Consider the following 25,342-nt stretch of genomic DNA (forward strand, 5'->3'; position numbering starts at 1 on the left):
TCTGTGCTCTTAAATAGATAGATTGTGGGAGTAAAGATAATTGTAATTGCAGTCCTTTTCAGGACTAGGTTACATCAGTTCCTATCAGTTTTTGCCAGGCAGGTCTGTACCAGTGCTGTGCAAGTTTTTTTCACAGCATTTGGCTGAATCTAGCAAAGCTAATCCTTTTTGGCCTATTGCAGAGTGTGTTAGTCAGTGGAGTAGCCTATCTGTGTTGCAAGATATACCACCTGTGTATAGAATACCAATTTTTTTACTGCACCTAGTGAAGTAAAATCTTTTGGGCATAGTATCATTCTATTAGTCCATCTATACTGACCTCCATCAGGTTGCAAATTGAATATAATTTTTTTCTGCATCTAGCTCTGAAAAAATATTTGGCCTTCTAGCAGTGTGTGGGACTTTCTCTATTAGTCCATCTATACTGACCTCCATCAGGTTGCAAACTGAATATATTTTTTTCTGCATCTACCTCTGAAAAAATATTGGGCTTCTAGCTGTGTGTGGGACTTGTTCTATTAATCCATCTATACAGACCTCCATCAGGTTGCAAACTGAATATAATTTTTTTCTGCATCTACCTCTGAAAAAATATTTGGGCTTCTAGCTGTGTGTGGGACTTGTTCTATTAGTCCATCTATACTGACCTCCATCAGGTTGCAAATTAAAAATAATTTTTATCTGCATCTACCTCTGAAAAAATATTTGGGCTTCTAGCTGTGTGTGGGACTTGTTCTATTAGTCCATCTACACTGACCTCCATCAGGTTGCAAACTGAATATAATTTTTTTTCTGCATCTAGCTCTAAAAAAATATTTGGCCTTCTAGCAATGTGTGGGACTTTCTCTATTAGTCAATCTATACTGACCTCCATCAGGTTGCAAATTAAAAATAATTTTTATCTGCATCCAGCTCTGAAAAAATATTTGGCCTTCTAGCTGTGTGTGGGACTTGGTCTATTAGTCCATCTATACTGACCTCCATCAGGTTGCAAATGAAAAATAATTTTTATCTGCATCTAGCTCTGAAAAAATATTTGGCCTTCTAGCAGTGTGTGGGACTCATTGTATTAGTCCATCTATACCAAGCTCCACCAGCTTTTAAATTAATAATAATTTTTAGCTGCATCTAGCCCTGAAAATATTTTTTCTTCCCAATAGTGGTAGCAATAGAAATATGGGGCGTGCGCCTGGCTTACAAAAATATACGCTTCATAACAAAAAACACCAGCCTAGCGCACTGCATTAATAAGATGGCATCATCGTCTCCCCCAGTGCTAGGCCTTCTACCCAGGCTAGCATTCCTGTGCCTAAAACACAATGTATGGGTCCGCGCTAGCCACTATGCTGAGGGGTCTAAAGCTGCTGCTAACGCTTTATAACAATTCAATTGGCAGATTTTCACAGAGCTCTTCCACAACGCCCACCCATCGGGCAACAGTTGCCCACCTTCCCTATGGGATCTAGTGGCGAATAGTTGATGCCATTAATCAGAGCGTCAGTTGCCCCGTCGACGTGGCAAGCATACGGTAAGGCATGGGAAGAGTGGACACGACTAGTAGCAGGCAGACGGGTTGACCAATGTGAACAAGCCAGATCACAAGTCACCATAGAATTTCTCCACCAGCTAATTATGAGGGGCATATCAGGGGCGTCAGCGCAGCGGTGTCTGACCGGAGTAGCATTTCACTTCCAACTACTGAATTGGGGAGATGTGACAAAGGTTCATCATCAGACAATCCATAAAAGGGTGGAAAAGGGGTCAGCCAAGTCAGGAGTGTAGATGTCCCGTCCCGTGTCACTAAAACTGATTTCTCACATCATATCCCTAACACCATTAACATGACACTCACAATTTGAAGCAACACTACTGTCTACTGCATTTGTGATCGCCTTCTTCGGGGCGCTATGCATAAGCGAATTAGTCCGTCAATCCAAAATTACCACCAGTGGAGGCTTATTACACCAGGACGTAGTCATAGCCAATAATGCAATACGTCTACGCATACACAAATCGAAAACGGTTCCAGCGGGCAGGGGCACTTGGGTACTTCTACAACCCACAAATGGTACACTGAGTTGGGTAACAATAGTAAAAACATATCTAACCATCAGATCACAAAGTAATTTCTTCCTATCACACATTGATGGAATGCCATTTTCAAGATACCAGTTCCAAGCTATATTTAATAAATGCATAACATCGGCAGGGAACCACCCCAAAGATTACGGGACACACTCATTCCGCATAGGCGCGGCCACGGAAGCAGCAAGAGCAGGACTGTCAGAAACGGAAGTTCAGAGGATAGGGAGATGGCAATCCACGTGTTTGGCAAGATACATAAGACCGGACTTGTTATCCTAACGTGGTTTGTTTCTTTTACAGGTGACGCTAAGCCAACAGTGTGGGTGATAGGCCACTCGTATATGTATTGGGCAGAAAAAAGGGCGAAAGTCTGCCCAGGCGGGAGGAAATTAGAGTTTCATAACACATATTTCAACTAGAGAGGTATTAGAGGCCTGCTATGGCCACAGGTACTAATGGGAGGTAATCAAGGTAGGGAGAGAGGCAAGATGTCCGGTCATCTTAGTTATACAGGCCGGGGGAAACAACCTAGGTCATCATAACAGCGCATAACTAATGGCAATAATGAAACTAGACACTGAGCGCTTCAGAGAATTTTTCACAAAACTAGCGATAGTATGGTCAGAGATTGTGCCGATAGCGGTATGGCAAGGTGCGCGAGACATCACGGCCATCGAACGGACAAGGCGGGTAATAAATATTCGGATGGCAAAATTTAGAAGAGACAGAGGCGGTGTAGTGGTACGACACCGACAACTGGAAGGAGATAAAGCAGGCCTCATACGGCCCGACGTTGTTCACTTAATGAATATTGAACTGGACATATTCCTGTCAGGACTCCAGGACGGAGTGGAACAAGCGTTAAGAGTGATGGGTGGGGGTCAGAGTCCTGCATACGAGTACGCAGGATCCTCCGTGGCCTGGAAATAGAAAGGACATGTTGGAGAGTTACACTTGTTGGCCAACTTGCCGGAGTGGAGACCCAGGGCATGCTGCAACAAGCTGAATTATTTTAGAAATAAAATGCCTTTCTAATGGAATGAGTATAAAGAGTTAATAAAGCTGTGACCGATCCTCACCCATCCAGTTGTAAGAGTTACATTATTGTATTGTCAAGGAAAGGGGGGCGGTAGGGGGGCTGAGCGTCTGGGTTTGGTTGGGGGTCCCCACAGTCTGCCTAGGCTAGATGCATTTAAAAATTCTTATTAGATACACAGGCGGTGCAGCTTGCTTCTCAGCTGGGCTACTACGCCCAAAGTATTGCCTAGGCTAGATGCAGTTAAAAATTCTACGCTGACTAGCAGACACTGAAGATTTGGAGCAGACCTCTGAGCTCTTCAGACTCAACCATCTGTGTTACCCCAAGCCATAGTGTATCTAGTTTCTTACAGTTAAAAAGGGGGGGAGCGACCCAACCCACCTGGAATTGACGATGCCAACATCACGTAAGACACAGCAAGGGGACTCCAAAAAGAGTCTCCATTTTTTCCCAAAATTGTGGCACAGACACCACTTAACCCTAGAACGCATACCTGGGGCCTCGCAGGCCCGCCCTGTTAATTGTTTTCTATTTTCTGCAAGATTACTTTAGTTAGAATTTTGAAACTCTAGGTATTCTTCATGTATATAGTTGTTTGTCATTTGAGTTTGAGTTATTCCATGTTATTTGCACACGAGCCTAAAAGGCCCCAGGTATATGAAAGTGTAGATTTTTATGGTCATGCGTTCTAGGGTTAAGTGGCATCAATTGCCCCACAGTTGCTTAAAACGGTTGGTGAGGTGATTTTACCAAATCCTCAAGGTTTTAGTCTCCCAAGGATAACACAGGGGTAGAAAAGTCCTTGCGAATCCATGATTTGTTCATCTTTATGAACGTGAGTCTGTCTACATTCTCAGTGGACAGACGCGTGCGCTTATCTGTCAGCACACCACCAGCAGCGCTGAACACACGTTCAGAGAGAACACTGGCTGCAGGGCATGACAAGATCTCCAAGGCGTGAGTGGCGAGCTCCGGCCATTTTTCCAGATTGGAATACCAAAATGAGCAAGGGTCCAGTGACACAGTTATGGCTTCGATGTTCACTTGGAGATACTCCTGCACCATCCTCTCTAGGCGTTGACTATGTGCCAGAATTCTTGTCTCCTGTGGCCTTGCAAAGGATGGTCTAAAAAAGTGGTGAAACGATTCCACAAAATTGCTGTTACCAGCAGATACTGTGTTACTGTTACGGTTTGAGTGATGAAGACTCGACAGTCCCACGGTTGGCAAGTTAGAACTGTGAGATTCACTACGTGCACCACTGGTGTTTTGTGGAAAAGCACATGTAAGATTCTGCAACAGCGTCTGCAGATACTCCTGCATGCGTCAATCCCTTTTTATGGCAGGAATTATTTCGGCAAATTTACTTTTGTACCGGGGATCTAAGAGTGTGGCAACCCAGTAGTCGGGATTACTTCGAATTCTGACAATCTGAGGGTCATGTTGCAGGTAGTGCAGCAAGAAGGCACTCATGAGTCTTGCGCATCCAGGAGGACCAAGTCCTTGTTGTGTTGGTAGCGAGGTAAGAATCATGCTTCCTTCCTCTGCCCTCTCCCCTCAACCTCGCACAACAGAAATGTGATCAAGGTCTCCCTCATCTGATGAGTCTACCATGCCCATCGCCAGTTCGTTCACCACTTCTTCCTCGGCTCCTGCACCTTCCTCAACAGTTTGGCTGCTACCATGTGCCCTGGTTAATCCCTCTCCCCCACCCTCCCATGCCTGCCGCCTTGGTGCTGCCAACCGTCTGGACCTTGGAGATGTTATCCCTTCCGCATACGACTCCTCCTCTACTTCCTCCACCTCCTCTTGTCCCACCACCTGACTCTGAATTCTGTTTAGTGTGTGCTCCAGCATGTAAATCACCGGAATAGTCATGCTGATAATGGCATCGTCGTCAGCACTAAACATCTTCGTCGCCATTTCAAAACTGTGCAAAAGGGTGTGTGGCGCCCCTGAGGGTTCAGTCGCCACAGAGTTACTGCATCTCACCCAGAGGTGTGGTATCTCACCCTCAGGTAAGGAAGGCATATGGCTCGGGACCCTAACACCTGCATCCAACACATACCCGCAGTGGGGGTAGGGTAAGATTGCTCCTAAGGGAGAGCACAGTCCCAGGTCCCTAGCTGGTGGAAGGGTCCTATGTAGTGGGTGCTTAGGCGAGCAGCTTAGCGGAGCACATGACAGGGAGAGTATAAATAGGAAGCTATCTTAGAAAGAGCAAGCCAGTCAGAGGAGGAAAAGTGACAGGAGCAGAGTCTCGGCATGAGCTCTGCTCCAGAGGCGGGCCTAGCCTGGGAGGCCCAGGACTGAAGGAGAGAAGAGAGGAGTGGGAGCAGGAAGGCTCCAGGAACCGAAGGAACCCTAGGGCTATGGGCTGTGCAGAAGGCCACCCGTACTCCTGCTACTACCAGGAGGTAGAGGGGTCAGACCAGATAAGGGGAACCGGTCCTTCAACTAGCGGAGAAACAGCAAGGCTCAACTAGAAACCGGAGGCTGCAGCATTTCATGTACTGCAGGTAAAAGTCCACACCAGTCTCACTAAGAAGGTAGCCACATAGGACCCAGGGGACGGAACACAAGTCGCCCGCCAAGGCCCGAGGATACCGGATAGAAGTGTCACTGGGTGTGAGGTGCAGGTAGAAGGCCAGAGAAAGGACACACAGAAGGGGGTCCTGCTAAGTACTCCGGAGCTATCTGGGGGTGGACTTAGCACCTCACTGAGTACGCACAGCACGACGGGTGAGATTGCTCTGGTACCTGTAATCTGGACTGCAACAACTGTGAGTAAAGATCTTGGGACTGCATCACACGGACTCTGTGTTCATTACTGACTCCCTGCACTACAACCACCATCATCCACCCACACTGCCCTCAAGCTACACTCTTCCTGTGGTGAGTAATAATACCATTGCTGCAAAACCACCAGCTTCAGAGGACTGTTCCGCAGCGGCGGCCCCTTTTGCCCCACTCCAGAGGTGGCGTAGTCGGACATTATAAAACCCATATATACAAATTACCCTTGGATTGACCGCCCTGGATCACGGACCGGGTCACCGCCACAGTGACTACAACCCCCAGCGTCTACCGGCCCGGCTCAGGGTACCCCACGGCCCAGGGGGCGCGTCAACTTCATAGGTCCCTGATCTGAGACCACTCCTGCAGCGTGATTTGCCCCACCTCTGGATCTCGTTGGCCCAGGCTATACGTCAGAACGTATTGCACCAGGGCTTGTCGGTGCTGCCACAGTCGCTGCAACATGGTCAGAGTTGAATTCCACCATGTCGGCACATCGCATTTCAGCCGGTGAACTGGCAGGCCCAACGACTTCTGTAGAGATGTAAGTCATTGAGCTGCGGGATGCGAACGGCGGAAGTGAGCACACAGCGACCGTGCCCCCTGCAGAAGGCCATCTAGTCCGGGATAGTGGGCTAACAATTTATGGACAACCAGGTTCAACATGTGAGCCATACAAGGCACGTGTGTGACATTGCCCCGGCGATGCAGCATTGTCGCACACGGTCTTCCCTGGTTGCAGGTCCAGTGGAGACAACCATTCATGAAACTGGGTCTCCAGAGCTGACCACAATTCCTCAGCTGTGTGACTCACATTTCCCAGACATTTCAAAGTAAACACTGATGCCTTGAGCCCTGCTGCCAGCATAGTAAGGAGGTGTGCAGGATTCCTTCTGCGCAGTTAGAATGCAGGTGGCATTACCAGACAGGCTTTGGGTGCAGGTGGAGGACCGAGAGGAGGTTGAGGGGGCAGAAGCAGTGGAGGAACTTCGAGATAAAGAGGATTGACGCACAACTCATGGGGACAGTAAGACTTGGACAGCAGCCCCTTGTCCTGCTGTCACCATAGTTACCCAGTGCCCAGTCAGCGACATGTAACGCCCCTGTCCATGCCTACTCGTCCAAGTGTCTGTGGTGAAATGCACCCTGTCACACACAGAGTTTCTCAAAGAAGCGGTGATGTTGTGTGCGACATGCTGGTGGAGCGCAGGCACACCTTTCTTTGAGAAGTAGTGCCGACTGAGCATCTGGTACTGGGGCACAGAGACGGACATAAGGTCTCGAAAATCCACTGTGTCCTCCAGGTGGAAAGGCAGCATTTCTGTAGCCAAGAGCTTGCTTATGGTGAAATTCAACCTCTTAGCTTTCTCATGGCTAGGAGGAAATGGCCTTTTACTTTTCCACATCTGAGTGACCGAGGGCTGGCTGTTGTGCTTAGACCGCGTTGAGTAGGATGTCCCCGGCAAACTGCCGGTCTGTGAGGAAGATGCAGGCGGACATGTTAGATTGCCTTGATCCAAAGCTGGTGCTCTCGATGTCAGAGAGCGCTCAACACCAGCAGGTGTTTCCACTTCCCAATGAACTGATGACCTGCCAATCACACTGGCTGTTGCAGGTAAAGAGGTGGCAGGTCTGCGTCCAAAAACATGTGTGACTGCTGTCCCCCCAGTCACAGAGGATGAAGAGGCCGCGGATGCACAAGATGGGGAAGACGGTGGTTGGCCCAGCCTGCTAGGCCGCATTGTAGCACAGTAAGCTTCCCACTGCAACTTATGCTTCATATCCATGTGCCGGTTCATGCATGAAGTACTCAAACTATGGATTTTTTGGCCTCTACTTATGTTTTGGTTACAAATATTACAGATAACACGAGTTGGGTCATCCTTATCATTCTGAATAAATGCCCAGGCTATGCAAGGCTTAGAGCCCATGCGACCTGAAGAGCCACTACGACTTGTGGTCAGAGGCAGAGTTGTGGTTGAGGATGCAGTTGTTGATGTGCTTCCAGTACTACGTCTCTGTCCAGGAAGGCGCAACCTAACCTCGTCGTCAATAGCATCTGTGACGCCCCGCTGTGCTTGGTATCACATATCCTAGAAGAGTGTATTGATGGAATCCTCCACAAGAGGCCCCCATAAACATTCACACATCTCCACCTTCCACCTCAGACCAGCAGAGGGAGCCCGTTAGGGATATAAATAGGGAAGGTGGAGCTAGGCAGTTCAGTTCCTCTGAAGAGTTTCTGCAGTAGAGAAGCCTAAGAGAGGTCAGTCTGCAGTGGAGCTCAGTCTAGTCTAGAGAACTCAGTTAATAGTTCAGCAGTGGAGCACGAGGCTCCTGCTAACTAGATTCAGTAAGGCATAACCGGAATCCCTGGAGAACTACAAGTCCCAGGATGGCTAAGGTGCTGATACGTAACAAAGCCAGGAGACGCTTAGGCCCCGCATAGTGGGAGTGTGAACTCCAAGAGAAGGCCCTACCACAAGGTCAGCCAGCGCAGGACAGAGACAAAGTTAGGCCTAGCTCCAGGCAGGTCAGAAACTTACTACGCAGAGGCAAGAAACAGGAGGCCCTACACTCGCTCATTGGGGAGGATCCTGATATTCACCCTTCACCCTACAGTGCTCCGGGATGTGCCTGAATTTCCTCCAGTAAAAGGTACTGAAGTGACTACCGTGTCCGTTCCCGTTCTTGCTCTGACCCAGCTGGGTCTCGCCTGTCCTGCATTCCCCCTGCATACGCTGCCCTGAGACCTAGCTCCACCTGTGGGGAGCTATACCATCGAGCAGTCTTATCACGGGTCTCAGTGGACTGCTGCAGCGCTGGTGCTTCTCACCAGATACCACAGGTGGCGTCACAAACTCTTATAAAATTAACAATTATCCACTCTTTTAAAGAGTGACCCCAGGGTACGGGCCAGGGAGCCGACCACCGCGACATCGCCAAGGCCAGGCAAAGGCCCGGGTACCGAGTCATCCCCATCCCCTGGGCTAGTCACATCCTCCTCCACCTCCTCCGTTGACCTCATCGACTGGCTGACTGTGGGTTGACAGTAAGTGGGATCTCCAACCACGTCATCATCACCCTGTGTGTTATCACACCCGTCGTCCTCAAAGCCAACCTCTTCCTGCCCTGACCGAAAAGTCAAGTTGTCGCTCCAATCAGGTATTTGAGTCTCATCATCGTCTTCATCATTGTCTCCACCAACAGGAGTGACAGTTTGGGAACGAGGGTCTACATTATGCTCAGAACCTTCTTCATCTGGTCCTGGATCCGACTTATAAAGATTCTGGGCATCAGTGCAGATCATTTCCTCATCTGGATTAACAGAAGCTCTGGAGCAGACTTACGTTTCCCAGGCTATAGTATGAGTAAACAGCTCTGCAGACTCAACCATCTGTGTTACCCCATACTCAGACGGGCAGCTGGAGACTTGGGAGCTGTGAGGAAGCAAGTGCGATTGGGGTGACACCTCTGAGGACTGGAATATTTGTGATGTTGAAATTGAGGTGGAGGAGAGCCCACTTGAAGGAGCACTTGATATCCGCTGAAGCACCTGCTGTTTTTGTGCCTCATCTGGAATTTCTAGCGATGGGCATGTCCGTAAGAAAGGGATCGTATCACATTGTCCACGAAAAGAAGTCGACATCTTAGCTTGGCTGGAAGATGGTCTTTCTTCTGCAGATGTTACCCCCCCCACTGCGGGGGGGCTCGACCCACCAGCGGACAGGCACCAGTATTGGGAGAGGGGGGCTGGCCGTCAGGGTCCACCGCGGCTCTGGCACAAACCCGGCGACACGGAGGTGGCACGGGCAGGAACGAACTGGCCGTGTCGGCTTCTCACTTTTTGGATTTTAGAAGGGCATGACATGCCTATATCTGTGTCTCCCCCTCCTTTTACTCCTCCACCTTTTTTCTTTTCGCATGACTATATGTACTTGTCACTTTTCCATGTGTTAGTTATGTCTTCTGAGCAGTTTGTCAGCTTTTGGACACCTTTGAAGGTGTTTTCTATGTGTTTCTATGTGTTTTTGTTTGCCTGCCATTGGTTTTAACGGTGTTCGAAGGTGTTCGACGAACAGTTCGACGAACAGTTCGGCGAACACACGGGTGTTCGACGAACCGAACTCGAACACTACGGGGGTGGCTCAACACTAGTTCAGACACTGCAGGAAAAGGGAAGATACGAACATAGTAATGGGTTAGGACACTGTTCAGACAGGAACTAAACCAGGAACGAGCCTGGGAACTCAACCCCCAGGGTGGCGGAAACAGACTAGAAGTCACAGATACAGGTAACAGGCCTGAGAACTCAGCCCCCAGGGTGGCGGAAACAGACAAGACATAGGACAGGACCTGGCAACTCAGTTGCACAGAACACACTGAAAGAAAGTGTTGCTCAGGCCCCTCCTACTGGGTGGAGGGGGTTTAAGTATCGAGTGACTCACAACAATAGGCTGGGGACGCATTAGGAGTGCGCACACAGTAACTATTAGAATCAGACAGTAACCGCGCCGCCGCCCTAAGCAATCAGACAAGAGACATGCACACAGCAAAGCTGGAGCAAAATGTGCAGCCATGACTGATAGGTAAGATGGTGGAAGGTGGTAAGCCATGCCAGCACGCCACCAGGGATGTTACCACAAGTTATAACTCTAACGGCTAAATTAAGGTCTGAAACCTTGGTCAAAGTTATCTGACCACACAAATCTCCTAGGGTGCCCAAACTTTTGCATCTGCCCATTTAAAAATGTAAAAAAATACTATATACAGTACAGACCAAAATTTGGACATACCTTCTCATTTAAAGATTTTTCTGCATTTTCATGACTTTGAAAACTATGAATTAACACATGTGGAATTATATACTTAACAAAAAAAGTGTGAAACAACTGAAAATATGTCTTATATTCTAGGTTCTTCAAAGTAGCCACTTTTTGCTTTCATGACTGTTTGCACACTCTTGGCATTCTCTTGATGAGCTTCAAGAGGTAGTCACCGGAAATGGTTTTCACTTCACAGGTGTGCCCTGTCAGGTTTAATAAGTGGGATTTCTTGCCTTATAAATGGGGTTGGGACCATCAGTTGTGTTGTGCAGAAATCAGGTGGATACACAGCTGATAGTCCTACTGAATAGACTGTTAGAATTTGTATTATGGCAAGAAAAAAGCAGCTAAGTAAAGAAAAACGAGTGGCCATCATTACTTTAAGAAATAAAGGTCAGTCAGTCCGAAAAATTGGGCAAACTTTGAAAGTGTCCCCAAGTGCAGTTGCAAAAGCCATCAAGCGTTACATAGAAACTGGCTCACATGAGGACCGCCCCAGGAAAGGAAGACCAAGGGTCACCTCTGCTTCTGAGGATAAGTTTATCCGAGTCACCAGCCTCAGAAATCGCAGGTTAACAGCAGCTCAGATTAGAGACCAGGTCAATGCCACACAGAGTTCTAGCAGCAGACATATCTCTACAACAACTGTTAAGAGGAGAGCAGGCCTTCATGGTAAAATAGCAGCTAGTAAACCACTGCTAAGGACAGGCAACAAGCATAAGAGACTTGTTTGGGCTAAAGAACACAAGGAATGGACATTAGACCAGTGGAAATCTGTGCTTTGGTCTGATGAGTCCAAATTTAAGATCTTTGGTTCCAACCACCGTGTCTTTGTGCGACGCAGAAAAGGTGAACGGATGGACTCTACATGCCTGGTTCCCACCGTGAAGCATGGAGGAGGAGGTGTGATGGTGTGAGGGTGCTTTGCTGGTGACACTGTTGGGGATTTATTCAAAATTGAAGGTATACTGAACCAGCATGGCTACCACAGCATCTTGCAGCGGCATGCTATTCCATCCGGTTTGCGTTTAGTTGGACCATCATTCATTTTTCAACAGGACAATGACCCCAAACACACCACCAGGCTGTGTAAGGGCTATTTGACCAAGAAGGAGAGTGATGGGGTGCTACGCCAGATTATCTGGCATCCACAGTCACCAGACCTGAACCCAATCGAGATGGATTGGGGTGAGCTGAACCGCAGAGTGAAGGCAAAAGGGCCAACAAGTGCTAAGCATCTCTGGGAACTCCTTCAAGATTGTTGGAAGACCATTTCTGGTAACTACTTCTTGAAGCTCATCAAGAGAATGCCAAGAGTGTGCAAAGCAGTCATCAAAGCAAAAGGTGGCTACTTTGAAGAACCTAGAATATAAGACATATTTTCAGTTGTTTCACACTTTTTTGTTAAGTATATAATTCCACATGTGTTAATTCATAGTTTTGATGCCTTAAATGTGAATATACAATTTTCATAGTCCTGAAAATATAGAAAAATCTCTAAATGAGAAGGTGTGTCCAAACTTTTGGTCTGTACCGTGTATATATATATATATTTTTTTTTGCCTAAAATACAAAGGAATTATGCAATCTTTAACGTTAGGCCTTTTAGAGATCATTTCATCTTCAACTTGCTTAACACTTCACAATAACAGTAATTTTGACCAGGGGTGCCCAAGATAGATAGATAGATAGATAGATAGATAGATAGATAGATAGATAGTAGACAAAAAATTGACACAATATAAGTATTTTAACTATATTTTAAACAAAAAAATCTTCACATAATAAATACATTTTATGCACAATTAACTTGAAATTGACCTCAGAAAGTTATTTACAATATAAATAATTATAAATGGGAACATTTTGCAAGATATGTTGACATAGTTTTGTCATGTTTCCTACATGAAATTCCAAAAGGATACTTCAAGTTACAGATAATATTGTACAATGTCACTAGAAATATACATTGCAAGGCATGTCTGATCAGACATTTGAGGCTGAGCATTTGACCTCATAAATATTTCACCATCAGAAAAGCAAACATAATAACTGGCCTTCATCTTCTAATGTCAGACACCATTCTATTCACAACATAAACACACCGTCGATTTTAAAGTGCAGTCAACTGCTAAAAGTATCCACTGTTTCTGGGAAAACATCATACTGTTTCCAAACCATAAAAAAGTACTAATTTTTTCTCCAATATTTTGTCTCCAAGAACGAATATACATATGTAATATGAAGTAATGAAAAAGTTTAATTTAAAAGAAAATGCATTTCTATGAGTAAAGGTGCATTATAATATTTTTTTTTTACTGAGACAACTTTATTCTTGGATTGTAGGTAGTATTATTATGTGGTGGCAAGATGAGGAGATATAAATAATGAGTCCCAGTCAGGGACTAGAAGATCTTCATAACTTAATAACGGAGCAGACAGAATTCTGCATGCAAAACATAAAATATCCATTATTTCTACTGAAATGAATTGAGAATAATATATTTTTTGAAAAATCTTCTAAAAATCTGCCTTGGAAAACTAATGTGTTTGTAATGTTAATTGTAAGTGCCTTTAGCTATTTTAAAATGTCCAAACATTGTAGTCCTCATATGTTGCTGAACAAACTATACATGTACATTCAGCCAGGTAAAAGGATATATTTCATGGAACGATATACACTTCATTCACTCTTGATTGATAGAAGCAATTTGTCACATTCACATTCTCTCCTACAATAGTAGCAAGAAACATTTCGGCCTCGATTCATTATTTGCGTTTTTTAAGTCACTTTCTTTTTTGTCTTTTTGTCTTCTGACATTAGTAGCCATTCTGGCGCAAAATTCATCAAAATTGTGCACACTATTCATGAATTTGGCACAAAGTAAAAAAAATGTTTTCCTTCTGTCTTGAATTATTTTTGCGACTTTTGAAGCTAAAAATCGCATGTTGTCACAAAATGGTGCCAAAAGTCTGGTGTACTCAAAAATTCACCAGGGGGGGAACCGGAGTAGAGTTATGCCAAATTTTTTAAAAGTTGCAATTGATGAATCAGGCGAAAACATCTGGAATTGCTAGACTCTGCCCTCAAAATCGGAAAAAAAAACGTGCACATTTAAAATAGACTTCAAAAAAGGCGCAAATAAAATAATTACTTTGGTGCAAACAAAAAAAGGCGCAAAACTTATAATACTAGACAAAAAACAGGCACAAAGGCAATGATGAATCGGGAACTTAATTTTTTTTTCAACACTCAAAAATCCAATGCTCAAACCATGAACAGTTTTCTTCCTGATACAATTTAAATAAATTAAATTCCCCATTACAATTAGGTTTGCAATTAAAATATATAGAGATAAAAAAAAACTCAAGGTTTAAAGTATGTTGGAAAACATACTAGCAAATGTGTATTGATTTGCTTTCCTTGTAATTGGGCAGTTGTAAGTAGACAATTACAAAATGAAAAATGTCAGGCTAGGCTCAAACATTTTAGTTTTTATTATATTTTAAAAGGCTCTTTCACACAACTCATTTTTGTATGTGATTTATTATTTTTTCATTAATAGAACACATACCCATTATATTCTATAGATACGTTCACATGACACAAGAACCGAGACATATCTGATTTTGATCCAATTTGTGAGTCAGAATCGCACAGACTGCACACAGAAGCCATCCTTGTTGCAACCTAGTGCTGTCTATTTTTCATCATGTAATGGGTCGAAGAAGCTTAGAAAGATTCTTCATTTTTTGCATGCAAGAAAAATGTATGTTGCAGGCATGGTAAAATCTAACATATGGACCAAAAAGCTAATGAAAGTTGTATTAAAAACACTGATCACAATTAATCTGGTTTTCACATACACTGGAAGAAAAAACCCTGAAGTGTGAAAGGGACATAAATCTGATCTAATTTAATTAAAAATAATTAGCTTCACTGTTTGTGTTTTTCAGTTTTTTCTACATGGCCGCCAAGCGAACACCATTTTCTTGATACGGTAGGTGTGAACCCAGCTTAACGGAGATAACAGATATGTTGACTACTCTGTGAAATCACTGCAAGTACAGGGAAATTCACTTTTGGCTATTCAGATTTTATATATACTTGATGAACCCTCATTTCTGAAATCATTCAATGTCCATATTAAAAGTGACAAGTAGCTACACAGACCGTTAGTAAACTTAAGCAGTTCTTTATCATAGAACTGTGACATTACAAGTATGACGGCCAGTTTGATTAATCTGTCTTTTTAAAGATGTTATTTGTGATCATGAAAATTCTAATAGCAAGAAAGAAATAATTGAACCAATACGATAATTTGGACAGTTGTAGTGAAATTGAAGAAAAGAATAGGTTTGCATACTCAAGATGCCAGATAAGCATTCCAGTACCAATCTAAAATCTATGTAATCTAGTATACAAAACCTGTTTAATGGTAACTAAAACACTTTTCAAGAATATATTTTCGTTCTTGACCAGTTTCTTATAATTTTTTATTTCCATTAAAGGTTGTATTACAATATAGAAGTGGAATATATACAATTGTGTGATTTTTGTACTTGGCAGAATATGGTCGTCTATTCAAGCAAGAGATATTTGTTGAATTACTAAATTAGCTGCAGCTGCTGCAGAATAAGAAGTGCGATAAATAAATTATGACTGAGTCAAAAATACTGAAAATTAGGAAATTCAGGATATATTAAAGAAAATATAAATAACTGTTGGTTGCATTTATATTTAAATGAGTCAGTGACAGTCTATCAGTTGAGGACACAAACTCTAGGGCAGTGACATATTTACTAGTGCTTTGATTCCGTGTGTGAAAATAAGCAATACAGTTATATAATGAGTATATAGTAGTTTTAAGGCCGGGGTCACACAGCTGTCAATTCTCTCATGCAAGAGAATCGGGGCCAATTATGCAAATACTCTCAGATTAAACTGTCAGAGTTTGATCCAAGAATCAGTTTGATCCGAGTGTCAGTGCAATGTGCTCAGGTTTTCTCAAATGAGAGAATCGCAGCACAGGTGAGGAGGAGATAGAGAACTTCATTTCTCCATCTCCTCCATTGACTCTGTACGAATATATCGGACTACACGCGGCTGACCTCTGAGTGCAGTCCGATGATTCGCACGCACCCATAGACTTGTATGAATGCGTGTGAGCCGTGTCTCACCGCCACTCCCAACATATGATTGTTTTCTCATGCCAAATTGACATGAGAAAAAAATCGCAGATCTGCACTGCCCCATAGAATAACACTGGTTCAAGTGCTAGCCGATAAAACATCACACAGCACTCGGCCGAGTTATATCCTTGTGTGAATGAGCCCTAAAAAGTAGCCTTCAAGTAAATAGAGGACAGAAAATGTAATGTAGGTTTAGCAAATGTCTTATTGTGCTGAAAAGTCACTAATTCTGGTTTTGCAATCATCATAGACATACAAAGATGTGCATTTGTGCCTGTGTATACATAAAGTTGTACATTCAATGTTGCCTCTTGTCCTATATGCATAGTTTTAGGGGTTTTCTTTTGTTTTCTTTTTTTTTTTTACTTCTGCTTTATTTTTTTGAAAAATGTCTTTATTTACATGCAAGTCTCATTAGCAACAATGTGTAGCTTGTAACACTGAAATTCTTATTTTTGCTTTGCAAGACCACACAACTTGTTACCATAGACATATATAAAGTCTTCCGAACTTCATTATTTTAGCCAATATGTCATACTAAATTCTATAAGTACAAAACCAAATCCTTGTCTCCCCGTCTTTTACATCCAGTGCACCATAAGTCATTGAATGCTGGTAATAATGACATGAAAAATGTTTGTTTTCTTTATGGACGGTATGAAGCATAACACATGAAATAGACCATCAACTTCCGTTTGTAATTATTACTGATGTACCCTTATGCACTTGAGCAGGGTCCTGTTGCATTCGTAAATGAGAAGTCACGTCAAAATGGGATCCACTGCAGCCCAGAGAATAGTTTCGGAGAGATTCAGTGTCATATAGATGCTCAAGAGTATATCCAGTAAATGTGTAAGCATGTTTATCAAAATATGGGCGGTGAGCATTGTAATAGTTTGGTGAGGTGGAATGATCCACTGTTTGCTGAGGAGACTCATTTGTATGCAAATAGTCCTTTGTTACAGTCACTCCTGCTTTTGAAATTCTCTCAGAATTTGGACTGCTCATCCTGGACAAAGTAGTAGGGCTGCTTTCATATTCATTGTCTCTTGGACTCAACATTTTTCCATCCCTTTGCTGTAGATGGTCACAGGGAGAAGTATTAGAGACAGATGGGCCACGGCACACAACTCCCGTTAACTGGGATTGTTGGTAATTGACAAAGCAAATTGAATTTCTTTTTGCTGCTCCGTTAATAGGAGTTAGCTGATCGGGACTGGACTTACGTAGCTGTAGCCTATTTTCCTCTTCTTTTATCATTTGTTGAGTTGCACGGATAAGCGTCTCAATTTTGCTTGGTTCATGGTGGCTATTTTGATATTGCTCTGTACGATAACGATCTCCTGATTCACTTGCAGAACCATGGTCAGGAGAACTGACAACACTGTCTTCATCCCAATGATTTCTCCCTAAATACGAGAAAGAAGCAACATTAAGTTTGATAACATCCTAGAATAACTTAATGATTACATTTTTGGATATAAGAATAGATAAGAAACATCCTATTCCTCTTTCGCTCTGTAGCACAACATGTTATTCAACAGTAAGAAGCAGTGTTGCTGTGAATCCAGCACTGGGGTGAAATAGAAAACTTGCTAGATGTAGCAGCATCTCTGCTTGTATGTGCCTCTCATTTTCTCTGTAGGTGCTCCCTCCTCCCATTCAACTCTCCACAAACGTTTAAATGGCAGCAACTGTAACCTGATCCCACAGTATATATTTCAAGCACATTGTGGTATAACCTGTAGTGGACACTGGAGGAGGGGTGTTAGTCCCAATACGGACACAACCGGTGGATTATTAATTCCGTGACAGTTTTTGTTTTTTAAATGTTTTTAATCATTATGTGTTACTGTTGTCGTGTTTAATACATTTATATTTTATCTCATCCGGTGATCCCAATCTTTTATAGCACTCTTCTTTTCTCATTACAATTTGTTCTGATCTCACAGTATGCTGCAAACCCATCTTCATTGAAGACTGCTTTTAGCTGAGAATTGAGAGATCAGCGTAGAAGGCAGTGGGGAGAACATGAGTCTGTGTAGAGAGTCATTATTCTGTACTATTATTTATTTGTCTTTCTGCTATCAGAGTTATAATAATAATTATTATAATTCAGAATTATAATTAATTATGTAAATATGAATTCTTAAAGTGTACCTCCTAGTATAAATGCATACAATCATTTGCTGCAAATACTTACTATAAAATGTAACTTTACAATGTAGTACACAATGTCCCTCTCCACTCTGAGTAATCTCAGTATAATGCTGCGCATACCTGCAACTGACTGTAAACCCCACTATACCATTTCTATTCTAATTAATATAAGCTTTGCAGCAGAAAAGATGTCCCGCTGTTTGGAGATACCTAGAAGATTCTGCTGCTGCCGGAGCTTTACAGTAATTTACTGAAACACGTGCAACTAGAACTCAATATAAAGAGGGACTCCACTAACTGACTACATTACAAAGTTACAGCTTGGAGTAAGTACTGCAGCATATGAGTTTACATTTCAAGCACTTTCACAGAAAAGTCACTTAACCCCTTAACGAACATTGATACGCCTTCTTATGGCGGTCAATAAGGGGCCTTATTCCTCAGCACCTGTTCTAAGGGTGTTGAGGAATATGTGAATAGCACTCTCCCATGGGCGCAATACCTGCGGGTGACAGCTGTACATGCCAGTTGACACCCCGCGGTATCGGTATCGACCCCAGACAGTTTTGTTATGTACCCTAAAATGTGACCAATAAAAACCATAACTTATCCTGCACAAAACCAGCCCCCAATCAGGTCAGTCATCTGTCACTGGAACTATAGGGGATTTCCATTTTACTGGTAGAACAAAGATTCTGGAAAAGTGACACGGCTCCCATCCGCTCAAATAAAATCCAGTGAAATCTGCTCTCTCAAAACAAATGCCCCCCTCCTTCTAAGCCCCACTGTGCCGAAATCGCAGTAAGTGGCCACATGTTTGGCATTACTGTAGCGGGGAGAGCGCACTTAGCAATTTATGGGATGCGTGTCTACAGAAGCATAAGCTGGGCACAATGTATGGGAACTAAACTGGAAGATTTACAATTCTCCAAAAAAAAAAAAAAAACATTGCTTGGATATTACAAAATAGTCACTTGCATGCGTAGATTAATTCATTGAGAGGTGCAATTTCTACAATGGGGTCACTGTTCTGGCCCCCTAGCGGCTCCACAAATGTCACTCGCTAACTATTCTAGAAAAATCTGTACTCCAAAAGCCAAATAGCGCTCCTTCCTTCTCATTCCTGATGTGTAGTCAAACAGGAGTTTCTAACTTCATCACTGAGTTTGGGAAAAATTGCTCAATAAATTGTGGGGTCCAGTTTCACCTATTAACCCTTGTGTAACTAAAAAATTGCAGCAAATAAAAAAATTTCATTTTTACCACTACAATGTTATATTTCCACCTGCCAATGTTATACAATTCTGTGAGGTACCTGTGGGTTCAAAATACTCACTACACCCCTAGATGAATTCCTTATGTAGTGAGGTTTCCAATATAGGGTCACTTGTGGGGGTTTCTGCTGTTCTGGCACCTCAGGGGCTCAGCTAATGATGCCTACAATCTATTTAAACTGAATCTGCATTCTAAAAGCTGAGTAGCACTTCTCCCCATCCAATCCCTGATGTATGCTCAAACAGTAGTGTACAATCACATATGGGGTACTGCCACATTGGGTAAAAATTGCATAACAAATTATGGGGTTCATTTTCTCCTATACCCCTTGTATTAATTATAAATTTGGTGCTAAAACAGTATTTTAGTGGAAAAAAATATTATTTTTGTTTTCACATCTAAATGTTCTAAATTTTAATGAATCACCTGTAGATTACAAATGCCCAGTACACCAATAGATGAATTCCTTTAGGGGTCTAGTTTCCAAAATGGGATCACTTGTGGAGGTTTCTGCTGTTTTGGCATGTCAGGGGCTCTCCAAATGTGACATTTCGTTCACAATCTATTCCAGACAAATTTACACAGTCCAAATATCAAATAGTGCATAACAAATTATGGGTTGAATTTTCTCCTATTACCCCTCTTGTTAATTATAAACTTGGTGCTAAAACAGTATTTTAGTGGAAAAAAATATTTTTGGGGGTTTTCACATCTAAATGTTATATAGTTTCATGAATCACCTGTAGATTAAAAATGCCCAGTACACCAATAGATGCATTCCTTGAGGGGTTTAGTTTCCAAAATGGGGTCAGTTGTGGTGGTTTCTACTGTTTTGGCATGTCAGGGGTTCAGCAAATGCAACATGGCATTCACAATCTATTACAGACAAATTTATGCTCCAAAAATCAAATAGTGCTGTAGCCTTTCTGAGCCCTGCCATGTGCTTAAACAGCTTTTGACCACAAGTGGGTTATCAGAGCATTCAGGAAAAATTGCGTAACCAATTATGGGCCCTGTTTTTTCCATTATATATTGTGAAAATTACAAATTTGGGGCTAAAACAACATTTTAGCGGAAAAAAAAATATTTTCATTTTCACATCTACACTTTAAAAAGTTCTGTGAAGCACCTACTGGTTCAAAAAGTTCAACACACCCCTAGATGAATTCCTTGATGGTTCTAATTTCCAAAATAATGTCACTTATGGGGGTTTCTGCCACTTTGGTACCTTAGGGGATCTGCAAATGAGACCTGGTGTCTGCAATCTATTCCAGCCAAATTTACATTCCAAATACCAAATGTCGCTTCTTCCCTTCTGAGCCCTGTTATGTGTCCAAACAAAACGTTTTGACTGCATGTGGGATATTGCCGCGCTCAGAAGTAAGTGGGTAACAAACTTTGTGATCCACTTTTTCATGTTACCTTTTGCAAAATGGAAAAATTTGGAGCCAGAGCAACATTTTTGTAAAAAAAATGAACATTTTCAATATGACGACCCAATGTTATCAAATTCTGTGTAATTCCTGTGAATTTAAAATGCTCACTATACCCCTGGATAAAATCCTTGAGGGGTACAGTTTCCAAAATTGGGTCACTTTTGGGGAATTTCTGATGTTTAGGCGCCTCAGTGGCCCTGCATATGCAACAATCTATTTCAGTCAAATTGTGTTCCGAAAATTCAAATGGTGCTCCTTCCAAGCTGTGCCATTTTTCCAAATAGGTTGCTGACCACATTTGGGGTATCAGAAGAAACTGGGTAACAAATTGTGGGGTCCATTTTCTCATGCTATTCCTTTTAAAAGTGAAAAAATTGGGGCTAAAGCAATATTTTAGAGGAAAATTTAATTTTTTTTTCATTCCACTTTGCTTTAAATCCTGTGCAGCACCTGAAGGGTTAAAAAATTTCCTGACAGAAGATTTGAAGTATTTAATGGTTGCAGTTTTTAAAATGGTATCACTTGTGTGAAGTTTCCAATATATAGGCCCCTCAAAGTCCATTTACGTTAAATCTGGATAGGTCCATAAAGAAACAGGTTTTCTAAATTTCTTAAAAAAATTAGAAATTGCTGCAAAAGTTTTAACCCTTCTAACATCCTAAAAAAATAAAATGACGATTTAAAAATGATGCAGATGTAAAGTAGATATATGGGAAATGTTATTTAATAATTATTTTGTACAGCATGACTAACTAATTGAAGGATAAAAAAAAATGAGTTTGAAAATTGTGAATTTTTCAACATTCTGGCCAAAATTCCGATATTTTCACAAATAAATGCAAAACCTATTGTCCTAAATTTACCACTAACATAAAGTACAATGTCTCACAAAAAAACAAGCTCAGAATCACTGGGATACGTTGAAGCATCCCTTAGTTATTACCATATGAAGTGACACTGGTCAGACTTCAAAAATTTTGCCTGGTAATTAAGGTTAAAATTGGCTCCATCACTAATGGGTTAAAAGGGATTTTTTTTACTAAGATAAACTCTTTGTAAATTTTAGGTGGGGAACCCTCTCTATTAGATTCATTTGCCAAATTATAGCATATGGAAAGGGTTTATCTTAGTGATGGAAATAGAGAAGATAAGTCCAGCATCCGAGTAATGTTACATTTTAAAATTTATATTGCTTTATTAAAGATTAATTAAAGACCAGGTATTGCAATTTTTATAGATCTTTAGCAAAGGAATATGAATTTTATCATTTAATGAAGCACTCCCACCAAAGTTTTTATCTTAATGCATTTCAATCATTACATTTCAATCACTGTATTACATAGCACTGTGGGTATTTTGCCTTTAATTCTTAATTTTTCTCTTTTCTCTGCTCTATGTAGAAACAGGAAGTCTCTGTTCCCTGGCAGGAGTCGTCCCCCTCTTCAACTCCTGACCCAACTGCTCCGATCCTCCTCCCTGCCAGGGACTTTTGCAGTGATGACTCATGCTGGGAAAAGAGACTTCCTGTTTCTACACAGAGCTTAGAAGGAATCAGCTAATTTGTTTTTAATCACGAGATGTCATAGAACTAATGGAAAAGAGAAGAATTAGCTGGGTAGAAGGACAAATTAGCAATTGTAAATACACAATGTCGTATGATATGATGACAGCAATATATTAAGAGGATAAAAATTTTGATGGCAGTGCTTCTTTAACAATACCTTGAAATTGGACTTTTCTTTTCTACTTCCGTACATGACAACAAGCTGGGAGGTGACAAGTTTCTGTCGCATGCGCAGCATGGGTGAGCTGCTCTTTTTTATTTCCTTTGACTTTATTTAAATGAGACAACTAGTTTAACACTAAATAATAAAATCTATTATGTATATAATGACACAAAGGAGTGTAGTATTTCCTATACTTAAGTACTCCTTACTAACCAGAATCCCACAATGTCTGTCCGCTACTTCATCCTTCTTCTCTGCTAGATTTCTAAAACTTAACATGGAAAAAATTTAATTCATCATCTTTCCCCCACCTCACTCAACCCCCCCATCTGACCTATCCATCAAAGTTAATGGCTGCCCGCTCTCCCCAGTCCCACAAGCTCACTGACTCGGGGTAACCCTGGACTCTGATCTCTCCTTCAAACCACATATCCAAACACTTTCCACTTCCTGCCTACTCCAACTCAAAAAAATCTCCTGCATTTGCACATTCCTCAGCAAAGACTCTGCAAAAACACTAGTGCATGCCCTCATCATCTCTTGCCTCGACTACTGCAATCTCCTGCTCAGTGGCCTCCCTTCTAACACTCTCGTGCCCCTCCAATCTATCCTAAACTCTGCTACCTGACTAATCCACCCGTCCCCCCGCTATTCCCCGGCCTCTCCTCTCTGTCAATCTCTTCACTGGCTCCCCATTGCCCAGAGACTCAAGTTCAAAACCCTAACCCTGGCTTACAAAGCCATCCACAACCTGTCTCCCCCATCTATCTGTGACCTAGTCTCCCGGTACTTACCTGCATGCAACCTCCGGTCCTCACAAGATCTGCTTCTCTAATCCCCTCTTATCTCCTCTTACCACAATCGCATACAAGATTTCTCCCGTGCATCCCCCCTACTCTGGAACTCTCTACCCCAACATATCAGACTCTCACCTACCGTGGAAACCTTCAAAATAAACCTGAAGACCTACCTCTTCCAACAAGCCTACAACCTGCAGTAACTACCACTCTACCATATCGCTGCATGACCAGCTCTACTCTCACCTACTGTATCCTCACCCATTCCTTGTAGATTGTGAGTCCTCGCGGGCAGGGTCCTCTCTCCTCCTGTACCAGTCGCTGGCGCGTTTTGTTAAGATTATTGTTAGTGTTTTTGCTATGTATACTCCCTTTTCACATGTAAAGTGCTATAATAATAATAAATAATAAAATAATAATAATGCTATTGAAAAGCAAGTATCTTCAACATAATAATCATATAATAATTTATTCAAGTCTAAATTTCAAATATAGTTTCCACTTGATTAATATAGCATAATAGTTTACACACAGATTTAATGGAATATCATTTGCAAAATCTCCTTACCATGTACTCTAGGAACAGAAGTTATATGTGGCATGGAGTTCTCATATCCATCTCTGCTTTCAGGAGATGACTTAGGCACAGGCAAAGTTGATCTTGAACCCCACCAATTCTCTCTTCCAGCTTGTGGACTTCCTAGAAAGTATCTACCAGCTTCACATCTGCCACTTTCACAGGATTGACCATGATGGTGTCTTTCATCACTTAATCTTGAATGGTCAAGGGTAAATCCAAAACACAAAGCATTTCGATCAGGATACTGTCGATATGCACATGAGACATCATGTTGCTGGGAGTTTGGCCTTTCTATTGGATCTATGAGTTGTGGTGAAGTTGTGTCTGTTAAAGGGCTGCCACCCCATTGACTGTCGTGATCTGACTCTGATCTCTCAGTGTGAAATCCAGAATACTGTAAAATATTACAAACACATTTTATAAAAATTAAATCATTATGTTTGGATTTATAAGCAACATTTTTAACTGTTTATGGTTTATGTCGCCATTTCCTGACATCCGTAACATTTTTTAGGCTGGGTCCATTTCATCAGGCTTAGTTTTTTAAACCTGATTCAACTCAACCAATCACAATGGATGCAAATATACATCAGTTGCCATGAGGTGGTTTCCCCCATTTACTCTCAGGCACTGGTCCTAGCCTGGGTCACAAAGTTATATGATACCCTGTGATTTTTGCCTCAAGATTGGCACCTAAACTTTTCTGGTTTAACACCTGTTATGCCAGACAAGTGGGAACAATTTAATCTCAAACATCAGCTCCTCCATCAACTTCCATCTGGCACTTTTGATAAATGCTGTATGGAAATAACCATGTAGAACCAGATATACAGTACAGACCAAAAGTTTGGACACACCTTCTCATTTAAAGATTTTTCTGTATTTTCATGACTTTGAAAATTGTACATTCACACTGAAGGCATCAAAACCATGAATTAACACATGTGGAATTATATAGTTAACAAAAAAGTGTGAAACAACTGAAAATATGTCTTATATTCTAGGTTCTTCAAAGTAGCCACCTTTTGCTTTGATGACTGCTTTGCACACTCTTGGCATTCTCTTGATGAGCTTCAAGAGGTAGTCACCGGAAATGGTTTTCACTTCACAGGTGTGCCCTGTCAGGTTTAATAAGTGGGATTTCTTGCCTTATAAATGGAGTTGGGACCATAAATGGTGTTGTGCAGAAGTCAGGTGGATACACAGCTGATAGTCCTACTGAATAAACTGTTAGCTGCTTTTTTCTTGACATAATACAAATTCTAAGTAAAGAAAAACGAGTGGCCATCATTACTTTAAGAAATGAAGGTCAGTCAGTGTAAAAAAATTGGCAAACTTTGAAAGTGTCGCCAGGTGCAGTTGCAAAAACCATCAAGCGCTACAAAGAAACTGGCTCACATGAGGACCGCCCCAGGAAAGGAAGACCAA

At 42.2% G+C, this 25,342-nt stretch overlaps 1 protein-coding gene across 1 annotated transcript in view; it reads right to left on the reverse strand.

Annotated features, from left to right (window-relative positions):
• Positions 1–13,979: 13,979 nt before the first annotated feature.
• SIM1 (SIM bHLH transcription factor 1) overlaps positions 13,980–25,342 on the reverse strand; it is a 173,869-nt gene continuing 162,506 nt past the window's right edge. Inside the window, exons 11-12 of the mRNA XM_073675760.1 lie at positions 23,903–24,308; positions 13,980–17,348 (exon numbers count right to left, since the gene is read on the reverse strand). Of these exons, the coding sequence (XP_073531861.1) occupies positions 16,624–17,348; positions 23,903–24,308 (1,131 nt within the window). The 3' untranslated portion in view covers positions 13,980–16,623. The remainder of the gene's footprint in view (positions 17,349–23,902; positions 24,309–25,342) is intronic.

This window comes from Phyllobates terribilis, unplaced genomic scaffold (genome assembly GCF_046119375.1).
Source record: "Phyllobates terribilis strain yellow unplaced genomic scaffold, ASM4611937v1 Scaffold_3__8_contigs__length_932513732, whole genome shotgun sequence".
NCBI classification, from domain to species: domain Eukaryota; kingdom Metazoa; phylum Chordata; class Amphibia; order Anura; family Dendrobatidae; genus Phyllobates; species Phyllobates terribilis.